The sequence below is a fragment of the Dermacentor variabilis genome, chromosome 7 (assembly GCF_050947875.1).
Source record: "Dermacentor variabilis isolate Ectoservices chromosome 7, ASM5094787v1, whole genome shotgun sequence".
Classification (NCBI taxonomy): Eukaryota; Metazoa; Arthropoda; class Arachnida; order Ixodida; family Ixodidae; genus Dermacentor; species Dermacentor variabilis.
In genome coordinates this window covers 175,107,686-175,135,680 of record NC_134574.1, presented here as the reverse complement: position 1 = coordinate 175,135,680, position 27,995 = coordinate 175,107,686, and the positions used below count along the sequence as shown (strand labels likewise).

The 27,995-nt window shown below is 48.6% G+C and overlaps 1 protein-coding gene across 1 annotated transcript in view; it reads right to left on the bottom strand.

The window, feature by feature from the left end:
• LOC142588937 (uncharacterized) overlaps positions 1–14,743 on the bottom strand; it is a 69,261-nt gene extending 54,518 nt beyond the window's left edge. Inside the window, exon 1 of the mRNA XM_075700749.1 lies at positions 14,608–14,743. Coding sequence (XP_075556864.1) covers positions 14,608–14,743 — 136 coding nt within the window. The remainder of the gene's footprint in view (positions 1–14,607) is intronic.
• Between the last annotated feature and the right edge of the window lie 13,252 nt (positions 14,744–27,995).

Below are 27,995 nucleotides of genomic sequence, written 5' to 3'. Positions count from 1 at the left end.
CGCACGCGAAAAGCGAAGGCTGTGGGATCGTTTCTGTTTTTTTTTTCATCCACTTTCATTTCCACTAATTTATCGTTTACTTATTTTCGTTTATTAAACACAAGTAATTTCCCCTATGTTGTCCTTGGTGTCAGTGTTTGTTGGCTTCTTATGATATGACAAATAAAAATCGGGCCCCTCGGTTAACCCTCTTTTTTCGCGCTTGACGCGGAGCACTTAAGTGCGTCAATTAATGATGAGAAGGACCTACCCTAACGACTAAATACGTTTGTGGAAAATCGTCAAAATTGTTTCAGGGTCTCTTTAAGTAGCATAAACTTTTACATTATAGGTAAGAAAATTCCTAGACATTATAGGTATATGGAATACAGAAAAATGCTCTCTCCAGCAGCCTCCGCCCAGCTGCATGCGCTTTCCTTCATCCTAATTAAGAGAGACATGGTGACCTCTCGACGGTGTGTTGCCTGCGGGCGCACAAAGAGCTACAAGAGGCGGCGTCGCTCGCTTTCGCACACGTTGCGTGCATTGAGGACAAGGAACCAACTCGCCACTTTCGAGCATACGTTACGTTTCTGGAACAGCGCCGGCGCAGCGGGGCCGAGGTAGAACACGCATGCGCAGCAGCACAGCGCTGCGGCTCTCGCTGAGGGCGGCTTCATTGTCACGTGATGCTCAAACAGCCAAGCAACACTGGCACCAATTCTGGAGCGCCTGCGAGAATGTTAGAAAAGCAACGAGGGTCTGTGCCGCAGTACACCAAAAAGAAGTTAACCAATCCTTGTTTATGTCTTTTATTTATTTATTTATTTATTTATTTATCACAGTAACCACAGCGCAAGTTTGTCATTACAGTGGGGGAGGGGGACGTACATATATCATTGACAAACAAAAGCAGTTAATATAGAATACATGAAGAGAACAATTACAGTTCAGGGCAAATCGCTGACTCAAAAGAAAGATAAGCAGAGCATAATCGTACATGCGCGAAGCGAAACAAAGCGGTTCTGGTGACGCAAGCACAAAGCACAGAACGGAAATGCAAATCACATGGATGAAGCAAAGGATCACTTGGAAATAGCGATACAACACGCGGCAACCTGTACCATTCACTGACCGTCTTAGACGTCTTAAAAAGCTCTGTTCTACATCTTTAATCTTAAGTGGGTGATCGCGCCTTGCAGAAGTGTACTCTGGTGCCTTTATGTAGCTATCACGATTGAAGCCGGTTTTAGAATGATATATATTGTGAAAAAATTTTTAATATGAATGTTTTTCTACGGCTTCGAAGTGTATTCCATCCCAAGTTTTCCTTTGTTTAGGATGCGCTAAAATACCGAGTATAATTTTGAACCCCGAAACGGGCTGCTAAGCGTTGTACTCTTTCTAGATTCATTATGTTTGTCACAGTGCAGAGGTCCCAAACGGTACAAGCATATTCCTGTATTGGCCTTATGTTAGTCTTGTAAAGTAAGTTCCTTGTTTCTAAAGGAAAGCATCTCGCATTTCTACGTAACATACCAGGGACTCTACACGCCTCAGCAATTGTATGGTTAACGTGACGGTACCAGCATAGTCGAGGGGTCACGTACACACCAAGGTATTCACACACGGATGCAAGATGCCTTTCGCGCGAGACATCGCGGACTCCTCGTTTGAAGCTTTCGGCTGGGCGTGTCGATTTCTCTTCCCCGGCGCCGTGTATGCGGACTCTGGGCCACGGCTGCCTCGCCGTCATCATCCGTGACGGGACGAATTGGTCGAAAATCTTGTTTCAAGTAGACGCCACACTTCGTCTACGTGCAGCGACTCTGAAAATGTTTCAAATACGTCGTAATACGAGTCAAGTGCCGAAGAAATTTCACTGACTTGAGCCTTGCGGTAGCTGTCTACGTGCGCTATTAGCGACCTTAATGTACGCCAATTTCAGTTTGCACAGCGTTATGGTCACTTGTGCCTGGAAAAATTAGCACAGGCTCCGTATCCTCAGGCGAATTAGTAAAAAGTAAGTCTAACACAGTACCTTTATGCGTAGGTTGGCATACCAACTGCGATAGCGCAAAATGAGTTGCATAATTTTCCCTTGGCGACGCTCTAGATACATTAGGTATTGTTTTCGGGTAAATTTAAATCACCACCGATCACTAAGAAGTCATAATTTCTCACTTCTACATCTTCCGCTAGCTTAGTTAAAACATGTACCTTACTGCCAGGAGGCCTGTAAAAGGAACAGACCCGCAGCGATTTTCCATGTTTCAAAGGAAGTTGCATCCAGACAGCCTCAGTAGAATCATCTGACTTGCTTAACATCTGCGACTGTATTTTTTGATCGACAACAAACAATAAACACACCATCCCCGTGACATTGTCTGTCTTTTCTATAACTAATGTAGTTACTAGGGAAGAAATCAGCATCCATATCGTTACCATCTAACCACGATTCAGTGCCCAAAATCACAGGTGGTTTGAACTCATCTCACTTCTGTGTTGTTCCGACGACGATTTCTCGCCGAACCTTCCAGCCACGGATTCGCCACTTCACTTTACGCAGGTACGTCACGCTTAACGTACCCTCCCCATCTGCCTCAGTCTGGTGTTCCTTCGCATATTCAAGAAGCATTTTTCTTTTGTAGCGGTTCAGAAAAATCTTCAGAAATTGAAATTCTTGTACCTTTCAATTTCTTCGCCGCCAACAAAACTTTGTTTGTCCTTATATGTACGAAATTTGACAATTATTGGGCTTGCCAGTGTTAATTACCAGGTCGGTGTGCCGTTTCTATTTCCACCTGGCATCGAGCACATACTTCCCAGAGGACCCACTTAATGGTCAAGTTGGCGCTCCGGGTTATCATTCATGCTAAAGTACACGTAAACATAAATAAACAAATGGACGCCTGCGTGAATCAAAGCGACTACCGCAACTTGCGACGCTGTGCTCAGCTCGTTAAAGACGCCCTTCTGACAAGAAATCCAACCAACGCCACCCATAATCCACCGCCTTTTAGCGCAGAGGTGTTCCTGTCCAAGAAACAAAGCGACCTGATTGGGCAAAGCTGATTGCGCTGTTTCCAGCGGCCCAGCAAAGTAGCGAACACAGTGATAGAATGGCATGCTCTGGTCAAACTGAGGCTCGCAACATGCTCGCGTCTTTCGCCGCTCTAGCGAAGCTTGCCTGCGAAGGCGTGCGCCTTAAATAATGGCAGCTCTTTAGCATTGCAAGAAAAAAAAAAAGACATGATTACTCACCCTCTAATCTTTACTATATGCATCAAGTACTGTCTGTTTTCACAGTTATTCGAGCCGCATTCTCAGTAGCTAACCACTGGATTGTTGCTGTGATGGAGAATAAAGAAACAAGCGGCTATACTGAATGGCGGCCAATAAAATGTCGCCGTCGAAACTACTGCACCTTTGACAAAGCCACCATTGGAATCTGGCAGCGGCCGACCCGTTCCCAGGCCCACGTATCTCGGACCGCTTCGCCGCACTCGGCCAGCAGTGCAGTGCTGGCAAGAATTTCTTCATTTCAATGTATCTCTGATTTTGGAAGTTTCCCCCGCAATCGGACAAAACAGACGCCGATCAAGCAAATGGAGAGCGATCGCAGCGCCACAACGTGGAGGTCGCTTGGAAAGGTACCGCTCTCCCCCAAACAGAGAGAACCAGGAATGACGGAAAGGTGGAACAATCTTTGTTATCAATCAAATTTCAAGGCCACCGCGGTACAGTGTTTACCCTCTTGGTTCTCTACGCAAACCGCGCGCAAAAGGCCGCCTTTGCTATCAGTCGAGGAAATGGCGGGGGGGGGGGGGGGGGGGGGGGGGGGGGGGGGGGGGGGGTTGACCCTGCAACCCTACGCAACCTGTATCTGGCCGCGACCTGTATGTTTCTCACTGTTCCTTATTCTTTTGCAGCATCTTTCTTTCCAACAGGAACAATTCGGTATAGATTGACCCGAAGCTGACCGAGTGTATCTGAAGCATGTATCGCGGCCAGAAAAGAGAAAACTGCAAGATATGAAATTACGGCAGCACTACAAAGGACACACACATGTACAGATGAGAGAAAGAGAGAAGCTCACTGATGTTGTGCAATATACTCGATGCGAAACCATCGCCGGTTCAAGTCAACGCCACTCCTTTCCTTCGTTCTCCTTTCGCGCTTCGAAAGCAACACACGCATATCCGGGTGCTCGTCTCCCGGATCTTAGGAATGCCGGCTGCCTCATTTGGTGTATGCGCGTTTACTGGTGCTGCGTATCGTCTGCTAAGGAAAATTTGGGGACAATATGAAATATGTAAAGCAGTTCTTACCAAGCTTGAGACAGTGTTCGGCAGTGCGATGCGAAAGCGGCTCGGTCTAACAGAACGACCCCATGTAGAGCGGCTGCAGACGAAATATAGCAGACAACGCCAAAAACCGCTTTTGCGTCGTGCTGCCACCTGGTGTAGGATAAGCAAAATAAAACAATAACCGAAATTCTTTAACAAACTTAAATTTAATATAATAGTAACATAAGCTTTAATTTTATATATAAATATAGTATTTATATCTGATACTTGTAGTATGACTATGTATGACTTAATCTTAGAGGTATATATACACTCATAGAGTTTCTCACTATAACACCTAGAGGGTAATCTGGCGCCACCGTCTATGGGAGTTTCTCAAGGGGGCACCGTGACGAGAGGGCACCGTGCCGTCATGGGAATGCTGGGAATGACGGTATATGTGTCTGCGAGGCTCGTGTTGGCTGGTGTTGTAGAGGCTTCGTCTAAAACGTGGATATGGCTACGCAAATAACGCGTTCTCAAAGTAAAATCTTCATAAAATGTTTCCATTCACGCATATTACATCTTTACTCACCCACGATGCATGACCAAGCGAAGAAAAGCAAGAACAGACGACCAACTGTTTCAAAGCGAGAGCGAACCTTGTCGTCTGTCCTCCAACTTTAGCGGCCCGCTGATACTTTTTATGTAACATGTAGTCGTACACACAATAACAAGTTCTCATAGTTAAACAAAACATGTTTTCGCGTAATAATAAAGCTAAAACAGTTTTTCACGTGCTGTTCTAGTAGAAAATGAATCATTATGACAGACGGAACGGTATTTGCCAAGCGCGTCTTCAAGGTGTCCTGTCTCTACGAAAACGATGCCAATCCGAATCCACAATATACCGGCATTCCTATGCATACCACAGCGCAGCAGCGCCAGATTTCCCTCTAGGTAATGTAGTGAGAAACTCTATGTATACACTGTAGTAGAGTGTACTAGGTACTAGATGTACTAGACATTGGTCAGATGCCTCTCCCGCTGAGGCGCCGCGCACCGCTGCGTGTGGAAAAATTGTGCGAGCGCGCTGCGAGCGAAATGGATTGGGGCGAAGGCGGGCTTCGCGGTATATTCAACGATGAGACCGATTGCGCGCGTACATAGTTTCTCAGTATATTACCTAGAGGGAAATCTGGCACTGCTGCGCTGCGGTATGCCTGCGGATTGGTGGAAGAAAAGTAGGGAAACGACAAAAAAAAAAACGGAGACGTACAAAGGCACAGTTCGAAATAGGGGATCAGAACATTTGGGTGAGGTTGTTCATAGTATGTTTTTTTCTCTTTTTTATTGTTTAACCTAGGTAGAACATTAGGAAGTATAACAAGAGCTTGGTGACGCCACCCACCGCCCCGTTCCAAAGGGGACGCTCATAACATTCATCCATCTGTCTATCGTCGCATACGAGCACATCATAATTTGATTTCTTTGTTCTTTCTGCGCATGCGCGAGGAGGAGTGGTCGCAAGAGAGAAAGGTGGGGACTTTCGGTCCTTGAGATTTCTCTTCGCCTAGGTATTACGGAGAAGAAAGTTGTTAGCTCCGTTCGTCCCTAGCCGAGCTGGCAACGCAATCGACAGAATGCGTGGCCGGCAAGGCGAAGAAGCCGTGTCCAAAGTGAGTTTGTTAATATTTCGTTGCGACGGTAGCATATTAAATTTTTATAGACGCAGGGGGGTACGTTTAAAAGTGAGGTGTCTTCTCGGATGACTTTAGCGGCAAAGCATTACATAGTGCCGATGCGCCATTGTTCATTAGTGTTATCGAGCAAGGTCAGTATAGCGCACACTTCAGGAGATTCGCGGGAACGGAAACAGCTTATGAATTCGACTGCCGTGCCGATGCGAGTTTGTCGCTTTCTTTCTTTTTTTTTTTTTTTTTTTTTTTGCTGCGGTTTCATATTAAATTCTGATAGTCGCAGGGGGATATGGTTGGACGTGAGGCTTTTTGTCGGATGCCTTTAATGGCAAAGAACCACGCATTGTTCATTAGTATCGTTGAGCATACCACACACTTCAGGGGAATCGCGGGAACGGAAACAGTTTGTGAATTCAACTGCCGTGCCGATGAATTAGTTCTTAATGTAACTGAGCATACAACACACTTGGAGATTCGTGGGAATGGAACATTTTGTACTCTGTATGTGAAAGTGCTAAAACTTGCGCCGCCATGCAATCTGTGAAAGCTGTACAGCCACACTGGCAAAACACTACGCCCTGCGGATGAATACGGAACAAATGTCTGCTACAGAAAAATGGTCGTCATGCAATTTCATAGCAGTATATATATACCCTTGGAAAGCTGTACAGTAACACTGATATTGGCTACGTGGTGCAGATTCGTAGCGATTCTGAGGTGCTTGTGCGCAAGGGTAATTAATGAAGGAGCGCGTATTGCTAATCCCTGCTGTTACGATGTCTAGCTCATATACGGGGAGCTCTATGTGGCCGAAACAAGGGCTCAGATTGCTACAACCGCGTGCGAAATAGCTCTGAAGGCCTGCCAGTACACTTGTTCGGCGTCTACGCGCTTGTACTGCGACAGGAGACGTGACGGCAGGTGCGCACACTATATCCTCTGACAGTGGCCGCTTTCCACTGTTGGTATACTTCTCCGCAATACACTGCGCATGCTTGATTTCGCGACGCTGGTGCCTTACGGCGAAGCTGACTTTAGGCAAACGGCATTGTGCAACGCTCGAGCCATCTTGTCCATCACTGCGGATAGAAAATGCATACACGTTCAAGCTATTTGAGCTGCATCATTTTGTCGATGTTTACCCCTCTTTACTAAATGAAGAGGATAACGTACGCCTGTGTGGGTGATTTAAAAGATTGATAAAAAGACTGATGACCTATGTGCAGTCAGTCAAAAACACTATTTATGCAGGTGTCCATGCTCCTGTAAAAAAAAAAGAAATGCAATTCAGTGCCCGGATTGTGGGGAGGTTAGCACTCTACCTCATATGCTCTGGCAGTGTCCTGCGTTACGGAATACGTCCCTCACCAGCGAACGGGACTGGGAGGAGGCCATATCTAGTACGCAACTCAAGCTCCAGTCCATGGCCGTCCAGAGGGCCCGTGAAAGAGCGGAGAGGCTTGGCCTCCCGATTCCGACATGGGAGCAGCCAGCGGCGAGCCGGGGGCCCCAACGGGTCTCCGCCGGCTAGTCCCTCAGGACCTCAATAAAAGTTCATTGTCTGTCTGTCTGTCTGTCTGTCTGTCTGTCTGTCTGTCTGTCTGTCTGTCTGTCTGTCTGTCTGCAATTCAGTGATGACCCTCTGGAGGTGGATCCTCACCTAAGTAAGCACAGCTGGCTCATCAGTCGCAAAGGAGGAGCTGAAAAGAACTTTTTAATGCTCATTATACGACATTGATAGCGATTTATTCGTGGTCAGCCAGTGACAAACGCATTGTACTAAACAGTGAGACTTCGCCTTAATCCGCAATGCATGTGGCGAACAGGAGAGCAAAAAGTGAAAACAATGTTTTCATACAAGGCAAGTCATCCATGTAGTGGAATTGCGTTTATCGTTGGTGTAATGTTGACGCATTTACTTTCTGAAGTCCAACTTTTACTGCAACTTAGTTTCCATTGGTGCAGGTGCTTCTACTGGAAACATCCAAACTATGAGTTATCAAATCAGGTTGCCGTCTTGTAGTTTTAGAAGTTTTCCTCCGGTCTTGTCTTTTCTGACTCTGGAAGAGCTGGCTGATTGCACAAACCACGGAGCCAATATCAGTGTTACTGTATAGCTTTCACAAGGGTCTACTGCCATGAAATTGCATGACGACCATTTTTCTTTAGGATACATTTGTTCCGTATTCATCCGCAGGGCATAGTGTTTTGCCAGTATGGCTGCATAGCTCTAACAACGATCTACGGCTCAGATTGCATGGCGACGCAAGTTGTAGTACTTTCACATACAGAGCACAAAATGTTCCATTCCCAGGAATCTCCAAGTGTGTTGTATGCTCAGTTACATAAAGAACTAATGCATCGGCACGGCAGTTGAACTCATAAACTGTTTCCATTCCCGCGATTCCCCTGAAGTGTGTGGTATGCTCAAAGACACTAATGAACCATGCATCAGCACGACGTAATGCTTTGCCATTAAATGCATCCGAGAAAACGCCTCACGTCCAACCGTATCCCCCTGCGACTATCATAATTTAATATGAAACCGCAGCAAAAAAAAAAAAAAGAAAAGCAACAAACTCGCATCAGCACGGCAGTCCAATTCATAAGCTGTTTCCGTTCGCGCGAATCTCCTGAAGTGTGCGGTATGCCGACCTTGCTCGACGACACTAATAAACAATGCCGCATCGGCACTGTGTAATGCTTTGCCACTAAAGTCATCCGAGAAGACACCTCACTTCCAAACATATCCCCCTGCGACTATAAAAATTTCATATGCTACCGGCGCAACAAAATATCAACAAACTCACTTTGGACACGGCTTCTTCGCCTTGCCGGCCACGCATTCTGTCGATTGTGTTACCAGCTCGGCTAGGGACGAACGGAGCTAACAACTTTCTTCTCCGTAGCACCTAGGCGAAGAGAAATCTCAAGGACCGAAAGTCTCCACATTTCTCTCTCGCGACCACTGCTCCTCGCGCATGCGTAGAAAGAACGGAGAAATACAATTATGATGTGCTCGTGGGAATACCCATAGAATTTTTGTAGGAAACTCTATGACCCATAGAGTTTCCTACAAATTCTTGTAGGAAACTATGGGAATACCGGTATATTGTGACTTCGGATTGGCATCATTCTCGGAAAGCCAGGCAAGCACCGTTCCGTCTGTCACGATGATTAATTTCCTACTAGAACAGCACGTAAAAAGCTGTTATAGCTTTATTATTACACGAACACATGTTTTGTTTAACTATGAGTACTTGTTGCGTGTACAATTATATAAAACGTAAAAAGTATCAGCGGGCCGCTAAAGTTGGAGGATAGACGACAAAATTCGTGCTCGCTTTGGAACAGTTTGTCGTCTGTTCTTACTTCTCTTCGTTTGGTTACGCATTGCCGGTGAGTAAACTTCAGTGGGAGATGTAATATGCATGAATAGAAACATTTTATGAAGATTTTACTTTAAGAACGCGTTATTTGTGTAACCATATCCACGTTTTAGATGAAGCCTCTTGCAACACAAGCCTCGCAGACACATATAGTGTCACAGATATGGAACTTGACACTCGAGCTCCCAAACGTATGGGGTCCCCAATTTCAAAAACTATGAACCCAAAATCAAAAAAGAGTCAACCATCTCCTGTGCTTACTGAAAGTATTCTAAAGGCGGCAGTTGCCGCTGCTGTGCGTTCAACACCATTGGACAGTTGAAAGTGCTGCAGTGGAACTGTCGTTTTATATTTCCAGCTTTAACAAGATTTATCTTGCCTATCTATTCAATTCAATTCAGATATCTTACTTCTTCAAGAACCTTGGCTTTCACCAGAGAAAAACTTTCATATAAAGGTTTTCGGTCTTTCCGATTAGATCGAGACTCGCGAGGTGGAGGATTAATGATACTTGTTTCCAGTAGGATTTGTCACAAGGTAAAAATTTCTTTTCAAATCATGGACTGCGACTGCGAAATTTTGCCCATAGATTGATGTCTCCCAGGATACCGTCCATTTTCAATTATAAATGCTTATTTCCCCACCGGTGTGCAAAGTACACGTCAACTTGATAGGGCTGTGGCTGCCTGTAGAAAAGAAATTTTGTTTGTAGGGGATTTTAATTCGCATCACATGTCGTGGGGGCTAAAAACAGATTTGTGGGGTAAGCGACTTTGGGAGTGGACTATTGATAGTCACCTTTCATGTCAGAACACAGGACAAGTAACGTTTGCTAGAAGCCCCTTTCGTTCAATGTTAGATTTAACATTTTGCAGCGCTGGCATCAAGGTTTTGTCGTGGGTAGCGGTTGACTCGGCAACTAACAGTGATCATCTTCCGGTGTCATTTGAAATCAATTGTCCAATAACATCTTTAGAATACCAGGCATGCACATTTGTGGACCATACGAAATTTAAGACTTTCTTGCGTTCTGCCGTTTCGAAACCTGCCACTGCCAATGATAAGGAAATCGCTTCAACCATTTGCTCAATTCTAGAGGATTCCCGGAAGCAAGCTGAATTTGTCATCCCTTCGGCTAAAGGCACCGCTTGTCGTTGGTGGAATAATGAGTGTACGCGGGACTGTAGAAAAAGAAAGGCCGCTTGGAAAATGCTTCTGCATAATCAGTGCCCGACAAATTGGGAAAATTATCAGTTTCACGCTGGTGTATTTAGGCGTACTGTTAATCGAGCCAAAGAGGAATACGATATTAGACATTACGATTATCTATCTAATTCAAAAAATAAGGGTGCTTTATTTGCATTCCTTCATGCTAGGAAGGTGCTACCAACACCCTTGAGATTAGACTCAATTGTTTTGACCCCGCAGGAACTCAGCGCCTCCCTAGAAGAGATTGCCGAAGGCTTAGAAAATCCATTTATGGCCAGGCTTCCGGATATTCATTCTACATTAGATCCTTTGGATGGCTTTACTCCAATTTCCTTAGCTGAACTAAATGAGACTGCACTATGTTTACCAAATTCAGCCCCCATGGCCCTGATGGTGTCACAAACGCAATGTTAAAAATATTGTTACAGGAATCGCCTAACGTTCTTTTAGACCTGGTGAATTATTCAATTAAATATGCTTGGATTCCGTTGCACTGGAAGCTCGCCAAAGTAATACTGACGCTTAAGAAACAAGAAGGAAGGTATGTATTGGAGAACATTAGGCCCATTGCGCTTACATCAAACGTAGTAAAATTCATTGAGAGGCTTCTTCACCGTCGTATCATGAAATTTATGAATGATAATTCCATTCTTAGTCCCTGTCAGATTGGTTTCAGGGCCGGCTGCTTCATCTGGCATGCCCACGTCGACTTAGAAAGCCGAATACAACTCGCTCGACGTCATAAGCAATACGCTGCCTTAGTGACGCTCGATATCGCTAAAGCATATGACACTGTGGAGCACACTGTATTGATCAATCGGTTAACTTCCTGTGGTGTTGCTGGGTATATAGTAGCGTGGATTCAGTCATTCTTAGGTGAAAGAGAATTCTATTGCTACGAAAGCGGCGTTTCTTCTTCTAAACACAAACAAACAAGAGGCGTACCGCAAGGCTCAGTCTTTTCCCCGGTGCTTTTTAATATTCTGATGAGCACACTACCTTGTCATCAAGAAATAACTACTTATGTTTATGCAGAAGATATTGCGTTTTTTGCATCTGCAAACGACATCCACACGTAATACCAACGACTGCAAACTTACCTTTATGCTCTGGAGAGATGGCTAGATGTTAGTCACTTCACACTCAATGCCAGCAAATGTGCTGTTCTCGTTTTTCCGATACGTGACATAGTGCACATTTCATTGTCTTACCACCTTGAAGACGTACCACAGGTGGAATCTGTTAAATACCTCGGAATTATTTATAACGCCTCTCTCAACTGGCGCTCACACATAGATCATGTGACTGGAAAAGGTACCCGTGCAATTGGCATATTGCGTAGGCTGAGCAGTCGTCGCATAGGATTGAGAAGCGATACACTCCTAATGATATATCGTATGTACGTTCGCCCTGTATTATAATTTGGTTGCGTGCTCTTCTCTGGAGCTCCAGCCTACATGTCCCGTCCTCTAATCCTCTTAGAAAGAGAAGCATTACGTCTGTGTTTAGGTCTTCCTAAATTTTTTGCAAATTCTATTCCTTATGTAGAATCCCGTGTTCCCCCTCTTTCGTGCAGGTTCCGCCTTTTCACGGTGCAGACATTCTTAAGGATTTATGAATCACCGCTGCGTCATCCCCAAATAATCTTTATTTCACAACCTGCATTGTTTTTCGGTGTCATCTGGCCGCGACTACATACTCCGCAAATCATATTCGTGCAAAAATTACTTGACTCTTTGGGCGTGCGCATATGCGATGTACTTCCTATTCCCGACAGAGCTGTTGCAACGGATATTCAATTCGATGACATTTTCCCTAATAATGCAAAATTACTTCCACACCGTATTCTAGACGGTATATTACAAGATCACCTGAAAAACCTTCAAACAAACGTTGTAATTGCTACAGATGCTTCACAATGTGAAGAAAAGTCAGGTGTAGGAATATTTTCCCGATTCTCGATTGGACATTTTCTCTTCGGCTGCCAGATTTCATACCAATCTTTTTAGCCGAATTCATGGCCGTGGTGCTGGCATTACGCAAATTAGGACCATCAATTACGTCAGCCGTGATAGTCACTGATTCGTTATCATTGTGCTCATCCCTTACTGCTTCTAGTGATTCTCGCGTGATGAGGACACTTCATACATTGGTACCTGGTTACTTGAGAAGCGTGCGTTTGATTTGGGTGCCTGGCCATAAAGGACTAATCATTAATGAAATTGCAGACTCTCAAGCCAAGGCATCGATAAGTGGCCCGATTCTCCCTTGCTGCCCTTTGACTGCTTATGTTACTGCTGCTAGATTTCGCAGGAGTGTCATTATTCAGACAGTATCAGGCTCCGCAATTAATAACTCTGTGGATTACGGACATCTCCTACACCCTTGGAACAGAGATTTTTGCCGAACACGGAAAATTGAAGTGTCCATCACAAGGCTGCGCTGCCGTATACCTGCACTGAACTTCTACCTCCACAAGTCTGGCCTGGTCCCCTCACCATTATGTTCATTCTGTGGCGAAGCGGAGACAATAGACCATTTCTTGTTGTCTTGCAGACATTTTTCTATTATAAGAAAACGATTACTCGAAATCCCGCTTCGCTCTATTGGTCTAACTTTATCAGTGCCTGTGATCCTATCTTTTGGAGCCTCCATTATTTGGTTCAGCCACGGAAATGTTTGCTTGGCAATCCAAAATTACCTCACTGAAACTAATCGATTTCCTTGTTAGAGGGATCGTACCCTCCCAGCCATAGCTTTCTTTTATTTCTTACCTATTATTATTATTATTATTATTATTATTATTATTATTATTATTATTATTATTATTATTATTATTATTATTATTATTATTATTATATACCCGGTTTTCATCTGATTATTTCCTTTTTTTTTCTCCAAACACAAAACGTTTACTTTTCAACTCCAACGCTAGAATTGTTAATTCCCTGGTTATCATTATTATTTTTACGCACCTAATTGAACCACCCGATTCTTGGCCAATCCCCCCCTGTGGGTATGTGCCACGGCCGCTTAGGACAACAACAACAACAACAACAACACATATACCATCATTCCCATGACGGCACAGCGACCCTTAGGAAACTCCCACAGACGGTGGCGCCAGATTTCCCTCTTGGTGTAACTCTATGCGCCCGTACGCTCCTATCATGGTGCTTTATTTCACCTGCAAATTTGTATTGACACATTTTTGCTACGTATACATATTTGAGGCATGGGTTATACAACATGACCTCTTCAAATTTGCTGTCGTTGTCAAGTGCCTCTACTGCTATGTAGTGAGCGCGCGTTCGTTGCGCGCACGCTGGCGGACGCCCAGTTTTAAAGCGAAAGCTTTACTCGCCGCGAACTTGCGATTTCGCCGTGGCGGTGCTCCGAGGAGGCACGTGACGTCACAACGCGCGCCTCGCCGCGGATATTTCTCTCTCTCTCTCGCTCGCTCCCTAGTCACTACTGCGCATGCACCACTAGTAGAGTTGTTGAAGCTGCACGTACAAGGTGGGCATCTCCACATCTTCACTGATGGTTCTGTCCTCCCATCCAATGGCTCGGCGGCCTGCATAGTACCGGCAGCTGGAACGACCCTGCAATGTCGCCTCCCATTTGCTGCGAACTCCACAGCAGCAGAGCTGGCTGGCCTCCACCTGGCAGCTGACTTCCTTTCGGAGCACCCACCGCAGGTGCCCGTAGCCATCTTCTCAGGCTCTCGCCCGGCTCTTCAAGGACTACTCGAACCCGATTAAGCTGGAGTCACCGTCACCCTGCTCCTAGCTAAGCTCTTTGCTATTCAGAGGAGTGGCATCCCGTCTCGCTCCAATGGCTGCCCTCACACGTAGGGATAGCTGGAAATGAAGAGGCGGATGCTGCAGCCAAAGCAGCACACAATGCTCCCGTTGCGGTAACCACTGCGGTAGCCGAATCGGACTATACACGGCACCGGCTGCTGCTGACCACAGCCCACCCGGACGCGCGAGTGGCTAGCGGTAAGCCACCCCAGCCCCTCCCCGAGAAGGGACTCACGAGAGGAGAACAGGTACTCCTCCTGCGCCTCAGGACAGGCAGGCAGCGTTCGGCCTGTCGCCCGGAAATTCAGCGTAGCGAAAATCCCATCACCTGCCTGCAGGAAGTGCGGCTCCCCCGAGACCCTGGAGCACATCCTATGCCACTGTCCACGACCAGCCTCTCAACGACAGGAGACGACAGCCGCACACCGCCGCCGCAGCTTTCCAGCCAACACCGTAGAAAACCTTCTCTTCGCCCGCCTATCCCCGGTCGCTGCACTGCAGGTTGTTTTAGGCTGCAGACTGCTTTAGCTCAGAAAGAGCAAAAAAGGAAGGAGGTAGGGGTAATCAAAGGGAACGGAAAACAGAGTATAGCGCTCAATCTGTTTTTCCGTTGCCTTTGATTACCCCTACCTCCTTCCTTTTTTGCTCTTTCTGAGCTGCGCTACAAGCCTAAAACAGTCATGACATACCAACTCGCCCAAACTGCCACGCTTTTTCACTGCAGCCCTTCCTCGAGTTTGCTGCTGCGGCTGGACTTGCCGCCTTGTAGCCGATCCCCCGGGCACCTGCTCCTTGCAGTGTCCTGTCATGACACATTGCGACAGCTGACCCTTCCCACAACCTACTTTCTTCCCTTCCTTACTTCTCTTCTTTGTCCCTCTCTCCCCCTCCCCCCTGATGCTGAGCCGTGCTCCCTCACGGGTAGCAGAAAATAGCATCATTTTCTCCTTCCTCCGAATCACTACATATATACTAAATGAGAAGAAAGGGGGTTAACCGAGGGGCCCGATTTTTATTAGTCATATCATGAAAAGCCAACAAACACTGACACCAAGGACAACATAGGAGAAATTACTTGTGCTTAACAAATGAAGTAAAGAAACGATACATTTATGGGAATTAAAGTGGATGAAAAAACAACTTGCCGCAGGTGGGAACCAAACCCACAACATTCGTATTTCGCGTGTTTGTTGGCTTCTCATGATATTGCCACGTGGTAGTGACTGCGAAGGAAGCAGCCAAACTGAGAAAGACGAAACTAGCGTTTTATTGGGCGAACTTGTGCCCTCAAAACCAGGCTACACTCAAAGAACGGCGACAGCGGCGAACACAGTCGGCGATCGGCGAAAATCAGATCAACGGGTCAAGCGCGTCGGCTTTTATACATCAATCGTCGAATGTTTCAGACTAATCGCTGGGACCCGCGAGCCTTCCACGAAGCTCTACATTATTCCCGTCGCGCATACATGCGATCAGAATACACAAGGTTCAGTCACAGACAGTGGATGGAACCATGGATAACATTCCAGAAATTTCCCACACATGCAAGCGCGTCCTGCGCTGTGCGATAGCATTTGTTAGGGGTCCATACCCAAACGCGGTCGCCGGGCTGGTAATCGACGAAGCGTCGTCGGAGGTTGTAGTTGCGGCTGTCGGTCCTCTGCTGGTTCTTAATCCGCAGGCGGGTGAGCTGTCGGGCTTCTTAGGCGCGCTGGAGATAGGTAGCGACGGCAAGGAGGCTCGATTGGCTGTATCTATAGTAATCCGGCTGGCCTTGTCGGTGGTGTCTTGCGTCGCTGACGGTCTCGGCATGTTCCGACATAACGGGTGATGTCGGCGGTCAGGCGCGGCCAATAATACCTTTCCTGTATCCTCGATAGTGTCCGGGAAAATCCGAGGTGTCCAGCGGTCGGATCGTCATGTAGGGCGTGCAATACTTCTGGACGCAGTCCTGACGGAACAACAAGAAGGTAGTTGGCGCCTACTGGTGAGAAGTTCTTTACGAGTAGGTTGTTTTGAAGCGAGAACGAAGACAATTATCCTCGCTTAAATGCCCTAGGGACAACGTCGGTGTGCCCTTTCAAACACTCGACGAGGTTTTTCAACTCCTGGTCTGCTCGCTGCTGTTCAGCGAAGTCTTCCGCACTTAAAATGCCAAGAAAGGCGTCGTCATCTTGGACATCTTGCGGCGGCGAGTCAATGGGGGCGCGTGATAGGCAATCGGCATCAGGGTTTTCATCCGGACTTATAGGTTACAGTGATATCATATCCTTGCAGTCTTGGGCTCCACCGCGCCAGCCGTCCTGAAGGATCCTTTAAATTCGCTAGCCAACACAAGGCTTGATGGTCGCTGACGACTTTGAATGGCCTGCCATATAGGTAAGGGCGAAATTTCGCTTTAGCCCAAACGATGGCGAGGCATTCCTTTTCGGTTGTAGAATAATTGCCTTCCGCTTTTGATAACGACTGGCTAGCGTAAGCTATCACGTGTTCATGTCCATCTTTTCTCTGGACTAGGACGGCACCGAGACCTAAGCTACTGGCGTCAGTGTGGATTTCGGTATCGGCGTGCTCGTCGAAGTGCGCAAGTACGGGCGGCGACTGCATGCGTCGGTTGAGTTCTTGAAATGTGTCGGCCTGCGGCGTTTCCCACTTGAACTCGATGTCGCATTTAGTTAGCTGTGTCAGCGGCTCAGCGATGCGTGATAAGTCCTTGACAAATCGCCTGAGTAGGCACACATGCCAATAAATCTACGCACTGCCTTCTTGCCGATGGGCTGCGGGAACTTTGCGATATGGCAGCTGTCTTCTGCGGGTCGGGGCGAACTCCAGACTTGCTGATGACGTGGCCTAGGAACAGAAGCTCATCGTAAGCGAAGCGGCACATTTCTGGCTACAGAGTGAGCCCTGATGACTTGATGGCCTCTACTACTGTCGCAAGCCGCCAAAGGTGATCGTCGAAATTTCCGGCGAAGACGACGACGTCATCCAAGTAAACAAGACAGGTCTGCCACTTCAATCCTGCTAACACCGTGTCCATGACGCGCTGGAACGTTGCAGGCGCCGAGCACAATCCAAATGGCATGACCTTGAACTCGTAGAGGCCGTCTGGCGTGATGAAGGCAGTCTTTTCGCGATCTCTCTCGTCGACTTCTATTTGCCAGTAGCCAGACTTGAGATCCATCGACGAGAAGTATTTTGCGTTGCAGAGCCGATCTAATGCGTCATCTATCCGTGGTAGGGGGTATACATCCTTCTTTGTGATCTTGTTCAGTGGACGATAATCGACGCAGAAACGTAAGGTTCCGTCCTTTTTCTTCACCAGGACAACAGGGGATGCCCACGGGCTTTTCGACGGCTGGATGATGCCGTCGCGCAGCATTTCGTCAACTTGTTCTCTTATAGCTTCACGTTCTCGCGGCGAAACTCGGTAAGGGCTCTGGCGGAGTGGTCGAGCGCACACCTCGGTGATTATGCGATGCTTGGCGACTGGTGTTTGTCGAATCCTCGATGACGTCGAAAAGCAGCCTTTGTATCGTCGGAGCAGACTTCTGAGCTGCTGTTGCTTAGTCACGGGGAGACTTGCATTAATGTCGTAGTCTGGTTGGGGAACCATGGTCGTCGGGGTCGATGCGGCGGAATCCGAGAGGGCAAACGCATTACTGCTTTCCAGACTTTCCTCGATGTACGCGATCGTCGTGCCCTTGTTGATGTGCTTGAACTCCTGGCTGAAGTTTGTCAGCAACACTTCAGTTTTCCTTCCATGCAGTCGAGCGATCCCTCTTGCGACGCAAATTTCACGGTCTAGCAGTAGACGTTGGTCACCCTCGATGACGCCTTCTACGTCGGCAGGTGTTTTGGTGCCGACGGAAATGACAATGCTGGAGCGAGGTGGGATGCTGACTTGACTTTCGAGTACGCATAAGGCATGGTGACTACGAGAGCTCTCCGGCAGTATCGCTCGATCTTCCGACAGCGTTATCGACTTCGACTTCAGGTCGATGATTGCGCCGTGTTGGTTCAGCAAGTCCATGCCGAGAATGACGTCTCGTGAACACTGTTGGAGGATAACGATGGTGGCAGGGTAAGTCCGGTCATGAACGGTAATTCTTGCCGTGCAGATTCCAGTCGGCGTGATGAGGTGTCCTCCAGCGGTCCGAATTTGAGGGCCTTCCCATGCAGTTTTAACTTTCTTCAACTGGGCGGCGATGTGTCCATTCATTACGGAGTAATCGGTCCCTGTGTCCATTAAGGCGGTAACTACGTGGCCGTCGAGAAGCACGTCGAGGTCGGTGGTTCTCTGCCTGGCGTTGCAGTTAGGTCTTGGCGTCGGATCACGGCTGCGTCTTGTTGAACTGAAGCTGGTACGTCGCGTCGTCAAGTCGTCTTTCGTCGGTGTAGTCTTGGCTTCCTGACTTCCCCGGGACGGCGGCGTGTCGTTATTATGTCGTCGAGATGGTCTTTTCTGCGTCTTCGTCGGCGGCGGAGGATCTTCGTCAGTTCGACGAACACCAACGCACCTCCATCGGTTGCTGCTTTTAGTTTTCCAAATATGGGGTCGCAGACCGGCCCCTGGCTGGGCCAGTCTGCGCTGCGGCTACAGGTAGCAGCCTGGTGACGGCGAACGGGACGGTCGTCGAGCGCTCCACTGAGTGGCGGCGAGGTAGTCGGCGATATCCCGAGGTCGTTCGCCAAGCTGTGGTCGTGGCGCGTTAACGGCGAATCCTCGCAGTTCCATTTCCAGGTATGGGCATCGGCGGTAGACGTGACCCGCTTCTCCGCAGTCGTAGCAGAGTGGGCGGTGGTCAGGAGCGCGCCAAGTGTCCGTTTTCCTCGCGCAGCGGCGCTGGGCGACGGGCGGTGTTGGATCTGGAGGACAATCCCAATTGCTGTCCCCCAGATATTGGACCTTGCCGTTGGGTGCGGGAGTTGGCCGAGGTTGAGGAGGATTTACAGATGAAAACTGGAGGCTTATTTACATTATTTACAGTGAGAGTACAAAGAAATTAACAGTCATAAAAGTCATTACGGGCCGCCAGCAACTCGGACGCTACGGCCCGTGGCAAGAAGCTCGAAAGAGATGAATCAAGGAATCCTCTGTTGCTGCTCCCGGTCTCTGGCTTTTAAGACCTTCGGTGTCTCGAAGTCACGTCACGTTTGGCCAATCGGCGAGCCCGCTCAGGTGACGCCATTTTCGGCCAATCGGCGAGCCCGCTCAGGTGTCGTCATTTTCGGCCAGTGGTAGGCGCCCGTGCGATTGTGTCACACCCGGCGCACAGGGTCGCTCCTTGGGCCCCAATTGTCCGAGGGCTTACTTCTCTCTGCGGTATTGCCTTCCCGGTCTGCAAGTGCCTTCACAAAGGCGGATGGGGGATTGCTGCCAGGGCTTCTCGGTGCATTACAGCCGTCTTGCCTCGGGACCTCCGTTACCTGGAACCGTGCCAGGCTCCCGCTACACTTTTGGGAAGAGTCAAGCAGTGAATAGCTCCACCCGCGGCGCACGAAGTGGGGGACGCCAACTCGTTTGCACGTGCCGCGCCTCGGGAACGGGGTAGATCTGCTTCTGCGTTCCTTACTTAGGTGTGGCGCGATTCGATGTGGTCTGGTGAACTCGAAGGAGGCTCAGGAAAAGGTCCCGTATCTAACAGCGGGCGTGCTGGCGGCGGCGGCGGCGGTGGTGGACGAGGGAATTGTGGCGTTAAAGGTACCTGGCGCGGTCGTGCGGGGGTGCCTTGGCGGCGGGCGACGGCGGCGTATGTCATCGCTTCCGGCTGGGGCTGCAGTGATTCTGGTTGCACCTCAGGAACCTTAGCACCCCCAACTGAAATTTGGGGGTGCTTCAACTTAAACGCGGATGTGGTCCGAATTGAAATTTGGGGGTGGGCTAACTGAAATTTGGGGGTGGGCCAACTTGAGATTTGGACATGCACCAAATTAAATTCGGGGTGGGCCAACTTGAAATTTAGGGATGGGCCAACTAGAAACCTGGGGGTGGGCCAAGTTAAATTTTGTGCGCCAGTCACTTAGATAAAATGAATGCGGGTCCTGAAAAAAAATTGTGGCAAGTATACCCGTGGCATTGCGGGTGACGAGCTAGCCCACGCATCGCGTTCTTTAAGTTCTTGAACATGCATTGGGCTGCCACGCACGGGCACTTTCCCATTGTGAAGACAAATGCATGGGCGGGCGATGCACTTACGACTACGAAGGCACGCTGAATGCGTGCGGTGCACATGCGCGCACAGGCAAGAAAAAAAAACGCAGAGGGATGTGCCACAAGCAAGACAAGATCATCTTATCGTGTGTCAGAAAAAAATGTCTATAGAGTATAGAACTCGCTTCAAAGCTCCTTTTGCATCAGTATACCCCGCTCATACGGCTTTAAGAAGAAACCAACTTCTTCATAAACGTTAGCTTCAGCATTTCGTGTGCTGTTATCACCATTAAAAAAAAAATTCTACACCACTGGGGCGCGCAACTGGCCCAAAATTATGCGCCTCCGTCGAATGCTGCGGCCCGTCCGCGGAAAAGCGTGCCGTGCGCAGCGCGCGCGAGAAGAATCGAGGAGGAAAGCGCAGCGGGGAGGAGAGTGCCGCTACTTTCAAATTATCGAGGGGTTTTAAGTCGATCGTGCCACGAGACGTTCATTTGAGGGATTTCCAGCCGTTTGTGCGCAGGCGCGAGTAAGAGCTGAGAGCGGTAAATCTGGGGGCTTTTGCTCCTTGAATATGTGACTCGGCTTGGGCACTATACGGAGGAGGTTTCTAGTGCGTGTTGTACGGGTTTGTCCCCTAAAGATGCGGGCATTGCGGAGTGGGGCGTAGTTTGTTTGCGCTCCGACGCTGGCTTCCCGCGCGGCGACGCATGCAGTGGGCACGGGCGCCCCATTTGGTGATCGCTGTGTATATACGAGAAGCCTGCCAAGAGCGAAGATACTGCTCCAGGGGAGCATGCCGGGCCTCTACTATACGTCCCATACTGCTCCTCAGGAAAAATCACTGATGCTTTTTTTGCAATACAGACTGCCGTAAAGAGCAAGAAAGGTTTAATCCGGCATGACTGAGTCAGCACCAGCACCGCAAGTGCGAGAAAGTCTGTCCGACGCACCTTCAGACACAGCGATCACCAAATGGGGCGTCTGTGCCCACTGCTTCTGAAGGTGCGTCGGACAGATTTTCTCGCGCTTGCCGTGCTGGTGCTGAGTCAGTCATGCCGGATTAAGCCTCTCTTATTCATTACGGGCGGTGTACATTAAAAAAAAGACATCAGTGCTTTTTCCGGCGGAGCAGTAGGGGCCGTATCGTAGAGGCCCGGACTGCTCTCCTGGAGATACCAGGAGATCAGGCCTCCTGCAGGAGAGCAGGAGCACGCGACTGGGAGATACCAATCGACTGCGTGAAGTACATCATGACGGACAGCGGCCGCAATATTCAAGCGGCTGTCAGGAGACTCCCATGGCTCCAGTGAGCCTGCTTTGCGCACAGTCTGCACCTGGTGATCAGCAATGAAATGTCTTGTACTCCGGCAATCAACAGACTCTGCAAGAAGGCGAAAGCGATTGTAGAGCACTACAGGCATAGCCCTAGTGCACAGAAAAGACTGAACGATCTGCAGACGTAGCTGAACAAAGACGTGCTCCATGTTGTGCAGGATATTGACACAAGATGGAACAGTCAGTAGCTCATGCTCTCAAGGCTCCTTGAACTCTAAGAGTCCATTAGACTTGAGCTCACCACTTCGGACACGAGCGTAGATATCTTTAACTCTGCGGAGTGAAGAGATGCAGTGGAGTTTTTTGAGACATTGAAGCCCTTATTTGACGCAACTGTGATCTTAAGTGCACCTCATTGTCATGTTAAATTCCCATAATTTTTGGAATGCTGCATTGCCTCGAAGGTTGCAAAGGCAGCTCAGCGTTTGCTAACAACCTTGCAAAATGTATAAAGACTCGTTTTGCTGAGTGCGAATTTGACGAAGGGGCCAACCTGGCCACGTTTCTTGATCCGCGCTTTAAGGACACAGTTCATCGGGTCAGATGACCTGGCGGAAGGACATTGTAACAAGGGAGCTCCACGCAGCTGGCGCGTAGAAGCCAGTCAGGACACCGCCGTGCCAGCGTCGAGCTCGCGTGCACGTCCACTGCGTGGAAAGCTTTCGACGGTCTGTGGTGACGAGCAAGGACGACGCACATTTGACCTTTGCCTCCGAGAAGGAATTTACAGACTATACGGAAAAGCTCCTTCTCGAAAGGGGCGAGGACCCTTGTGAGCGGCGGCAGTCCATTTGCCGCTTCACGCATACCCGCTTTTAAGTACACGCGCCCAGAAGTATTTCGCCATCCCTGCCACCTCAGTTCCAAGTGAAAGTATTTTCTGATGTTGGAAATGCTGTCACTCTGCATACAGAGCGTTTACTTTGTGAACATGTTGAGCAGTTAATTTTCCTTCATGATAATCATTAACAAGTGCATTACTTGACTGAGAGCATTACCTGTCATTACCTGAGCGCATTATCTGTAATGAGTGTCTTTTTAACCTGCAGCAGCCTTGTAAAATGCAATATTATTTTTTAAAAGAGTAATAAAGCTATTGTTACCACGTTTTGCAACTTTTTAATGCTACACACACATTCGATATTCGCTTCGATATTCGAAGACAGTTTTTTGCCTTATTCGTATTCGATTCGTATTCGAAAATTTAAACATTCGCACACCCCTAATTATATATGCTAATATTTGGCCCGTAAGCCGGGATAAATTTTTTGTCTAGTCCATGCTTAACAATACCAAAAAGAAAAGAAAAAAAGCGGGGCGGTATAGCCTAATTAGTGGTATAACAAAGTAAGTATGGCGTTGCGCAGTTAAACTCGAGCTCGCGGGTTCAAACCAAGTCGCGGGATTCTATGGGAACGAAACGAAAAAAAACTCGTCTACTTCTCGTTAGGTGCAGGTAAAAGAACCCCAGGTGGTGAGAACTGAACATGTTCACTTATCACCCCCCGGGGGTTCTTATGAGGCACCCAGCAGTTGGCCTCATAATCATGTCGACAGACGTAAAACGCCAGAATTTGTTTAATTAAAAAAATAATAAGAAGCAGGTAGCTGCATCCTTCGGCTTTTTTCTAGGGGCGTAAAGGAAAGAAATTATTCTCGTCTGATTTCTGGGGAAACATGTTACGCTTATATTACATTTCATACCTAAATGTAATGCCGTTCCGAACTGTACGTCCATTGAACTAAGCAGCTTCTGTATTATAAACGGCTGCTCTCAATTATCCGGTGTACTATGATAAGGACAATAATGAAGCAATTAAAGGAACGGCACATACACGTAGAGATGTTTGTAAATTTGATGTGTTAGTTGAAGAAGGCAAGTGTGGTCCCCGCCCACTTGTAACGGGTTTGAGGACGCGGCGGAACCGCGGAGAAAACTCGGCGCCCTTCCACTCTGTGCCGAACGATGACCAGCAGAGAAGCTGTGCGCGCCTCAAAGGGAAGCTGAAAGGTTTTCCAGAAAAAATGAGTGAACATGTGTACATAATGGTTTTCAACCCTCCGAATCCGAATATCGTATCGAAATTGAGCGAAAGAAAGCGCAAATATATTTTATTTCGACGAAAAGTGCAGCAGCGGACACGCCCAGCTCGGGCGTCTCGTTTCCGCCTGTGATTGGTCGGGCACCCCGTGACGTCAACTCTAGTGACCGACCGCTGCCGCTACACATGAAGCGCGGTGCCAGGTAGTTTGGTGCTGTAATGGAAAATTAAGAGGTAATGGAAAATTTAGAGAGACTGCGTTTTTCTGAGGAGTTAGGCGTTAATCCCTACATGTACGAGCCGATTGCGAAGAGCCGGCCTCTCGAAGAAGCAAACGATGCTGGTGCAAGCAGTGCTTTCGACGCGAACGAAAGCAAAGTCTTGGGATCTCCTCGTGTTGGAAATGCTCTTTGGTGAGTATGTTTTTTGCAAAGCGATCTGGTGATCTCGCCGATCTTTCGCCGATCTAGTGAGCTCGTTTCCGGTCAAACAACTGTAGTGTTGTGTTCCTGCATGCCTCCTCGTGGAACGTAAGCGGGGATGCGATCGTCGGCATTTGTGCGCTGTCCAAAGCTGTCGGCAATATACGAAGACGGTTTAAACGCGTGAAAAGCTTCCCGGTTCATGCAGTACGTGTAGTGACCTTCATCTGTGCGCCATCCGCACACTACTCATAACCGAAGTCGTAAAGGCGGCGAATTCCGTCGGCCGCTGGTGCTCGTGCAACCGTAGGCTGCACAGAAAGCCGGCATGATCGGCCCACCACTTCAGTTGATGCTGCGCACGTTGACTACCACTCTATATACACGCAGACGCACCAACAAAGGAATGCAGGGTCGATCGAAGCAGATTACGATGGCACGCACGCAGAAACAAGCACGGTCAGGCACGGTCGCGCAGGCTGCGAGGGAACAAAAAATTGGAGGACGCTTAAGCTTCGCCTTCAAGAGTGGAACGCGACAGCGTTCCCGTCGACCCGCCAAGGGGTATTGGGCTACGGCGCAGCGACAACGCGCCCCGCATCGGACGCGGTGAGCGTCAAGCAACGCAGCGTTCGGCGCGACAACGAAATGCGCGCCTCAGCAAGCGACGCACGCCTGAGCCTTTTAAGGTAACACCGCGTTCACTAGAGGCGCTTTTGTACCGCTTTGAAGCATCGAACTCGTGGCTCAGTGGTAACGTCTCCGTCTCACACTCCGGAGACCCTGGTTCGATTCCCACCCAGCCCATCTTGGAAGTTGCTTTTTATTTATGAAGTGCCTGCCGTGATTTATCGCTCACGGCCAACGCCGCGGACGCCGACGCCGACACCGACGCCGACGACACCGGCTTTTCTGCGACACGAGCTCCTTAACGCTATCGCGTTAAAACACTAGAGTTGACGTTACAACACCGCGGTTTCCGGTCTCCGCTCGCATCGTCAGCGTCAGCAGCAGCGCGCGGCATTCGACGGGGGGCGGAGCTGCAGCGCAATTTTAACCGACGATTACGTCGCTCCTAATTGAAAAAAAAAAACCCCCAAATTTTACCTACATGGTTTATAAGGTTCCCGCATCCGTATATGAGCGTCTTATTGAATGCGACGGACTCTTCAGCTTCCCTTTAATGGCGAAGTGCACCTTCTTCGCGGGTCGGCCCGGCATTGCACAATCTTCGGGATCGGCCCGCGCATGGAAATTGCTTAAAGCCTCCTTCACCTCCGCCGTGGTTAGGCCCGGCAGTGCACTATATATCTTCGGGATCGGCCCACGTATGGGGAGTGCTCAACGCCTGCTTTACCTCCGCCGATGTTAGGCCCGGCAGTGCACTATCTTCAGGATCGGCCCACGTATGGGGAGTGCTCAAAGCCTGCTTTACCTCCGCCGATGTTAGGCCCGGCAGTGCACTATATTCAGGATCGGCCCACGTATGGGGAGTGCTCAACGCATGCTTTACCTCCGCCGATGTTAGGCCCGGCAGTGCACTATCTTCAGTATCGGCCCACGTATGGGGAGTGCCTAAAGCCTCCTTCACCTCCGCCGTGGTTATGCCCGGCAGTGCACTATCTTCAGGATCGGCCCACGTATGGGGAGTGCTCAACGCCTGCTTTACCTCCGCCGATGTTAGGCCCGGCAGTGCACTATCTTCAGGATCGGCCCACGTATGGGGAGTGCTCAACGCCTGGTTTACCTCCGCCGATGTTAGGCCGGCAGTGCACTATCTTCAGGATCGGCCCACGTATGGGGAGTGCCTAAAGCCTCCTTCACCTCCGCCGTGGTTATGCCCGGCATTGCACTACCTTCGGGATCGACCCACGTATCGGGAGTGCTTAACGCCTGCTTCACCACCGCCGCGGGTCGGCCGGGCATTGCACTACCTTCGTAATTTTTTGTTCTGCACGCGGACACGATAGTGGTGAAAGTAGCCCTTAACAGCTTCGCTGTGCAAATGGTTTCCATGCCTGACTCAATTTAGCAGATTTACAGGCTGCCCGAAAACGGGCCGTTTATACTGAATGACAGTTAGGAACATGTTTAACGGAACCAATTAGCACCCGTGCGTTAATTCTCTCAGGAACATGGTGCGCCTCTGCGCAACAGCCGCGATTCTCCAGCAGCACATTAATTCGTCAACCCCTCACCTTCGAGACTTCAAAAGTGCTGTTATGCGTTAATTCGAACGGAAACGGCTATTCGAGAATTTTTAATAGAGAATTCTGAAGTCGAATACGATATGAATAGCAAATATCATTCGATTAGACTATATGTTTCTACTTGCGCTTGCTGGCACGTTAATGGAGACAGACAGATAAGCAACGCAGATTACATTGGTAAAGACTACTGTCTCCCCGATTCAGTCTGAGTGCATGGGCAATATCTTTTAGAGCCTTTACTGACCGCGAACCTGCGATTTCGCCTTGGCGGTGCTCCGAGGAGGCACATGACGTCACAACGCGCGCCTCGCCGCGGATATTAAAGCGAAAGCTTTACTGGCCGCGAACTTGCGATTTAGCCGTGGCGGTGCTCCGAGGAGGCACATGACGTGACCACGCGCACCTTGCCGCGGATATTTCGCTCTCTCTCTCTCTCGCTCCCTAGTCACTACTGCGCATGCGCCACTAGTAGCACCGAGCCGCAGGTGTTCCGCCGCCGCGCCTTTCCAGCGTCACACCGCGTTCCTCGTCGTTGCGCTCGCCTCCGCTCGCTTCGCCAGCTGTGTCGCGTGCCTGATAACATGTCGGAGGATTGAAAAGGAGAGCTCGCGTGCGCCGCAACCATATTTGAGGCGGCAGTATGGATGGCGACAATTTTGATAAGCAGGATGAGGCCTGGAATCGACATCGGAACGAGATGAAGAGGAAACGAATCGCCCAGGAAACAGACGAACAACGCGCCGAACGACTGGCTAAACGCCGCAGCATAGCTAGACAGAAAGTGAGAGAGGCAGAAAGAAGAGATGCCTCTACCTGCACCACTAATGTATCACCACTAACATAGCATAGCTAGACAACCAGACTAACCTGGACTTGCAATCAAGATTAACCAAGGCTAACCACGCTATGCCTTAGCTTTCGCTACGTATATCCTGGCATAGCCGAGCTAAGCCACTGCTAATTTTTTCCTAATACTTGTTCACTTTACCGTCCAATGATTGGCTTGATTCCTTTTTTCGGAAAGTCGATTGGTTCACCCGAGTCTGCAGGTGTAGCTTTTAAAGGAAACACGCTTACTCCGGCTGGTAGTTTTCACTTTTTCAAACAGTGTATTAGAACATTTGACAATTTTTCTCTTACATATATATCGTGGATATATGTGTCTATGTACGCTTAGATTTACCTACAAGTGCATTAGTCATTTTCATCTCTTCGCGTCACATAGTTAAAAAACTTGGTTTATATCACTATAATATTATTTTCTGTGATCATTGTACCTGATCAATATTCCACCAACAAGAAGCGCGCGTAAAATGACAAGATATCAATAAACTTTTCTTACCTAGCTTCATGTTGCAGATAGGCGACTTCCAACAAGAAGCGCGCGTAAAATGACAAGATATCAATAAACTTTTCTTACCTAGCTTCATGTTGCAGATAGGCGACTTCTGTCCGAA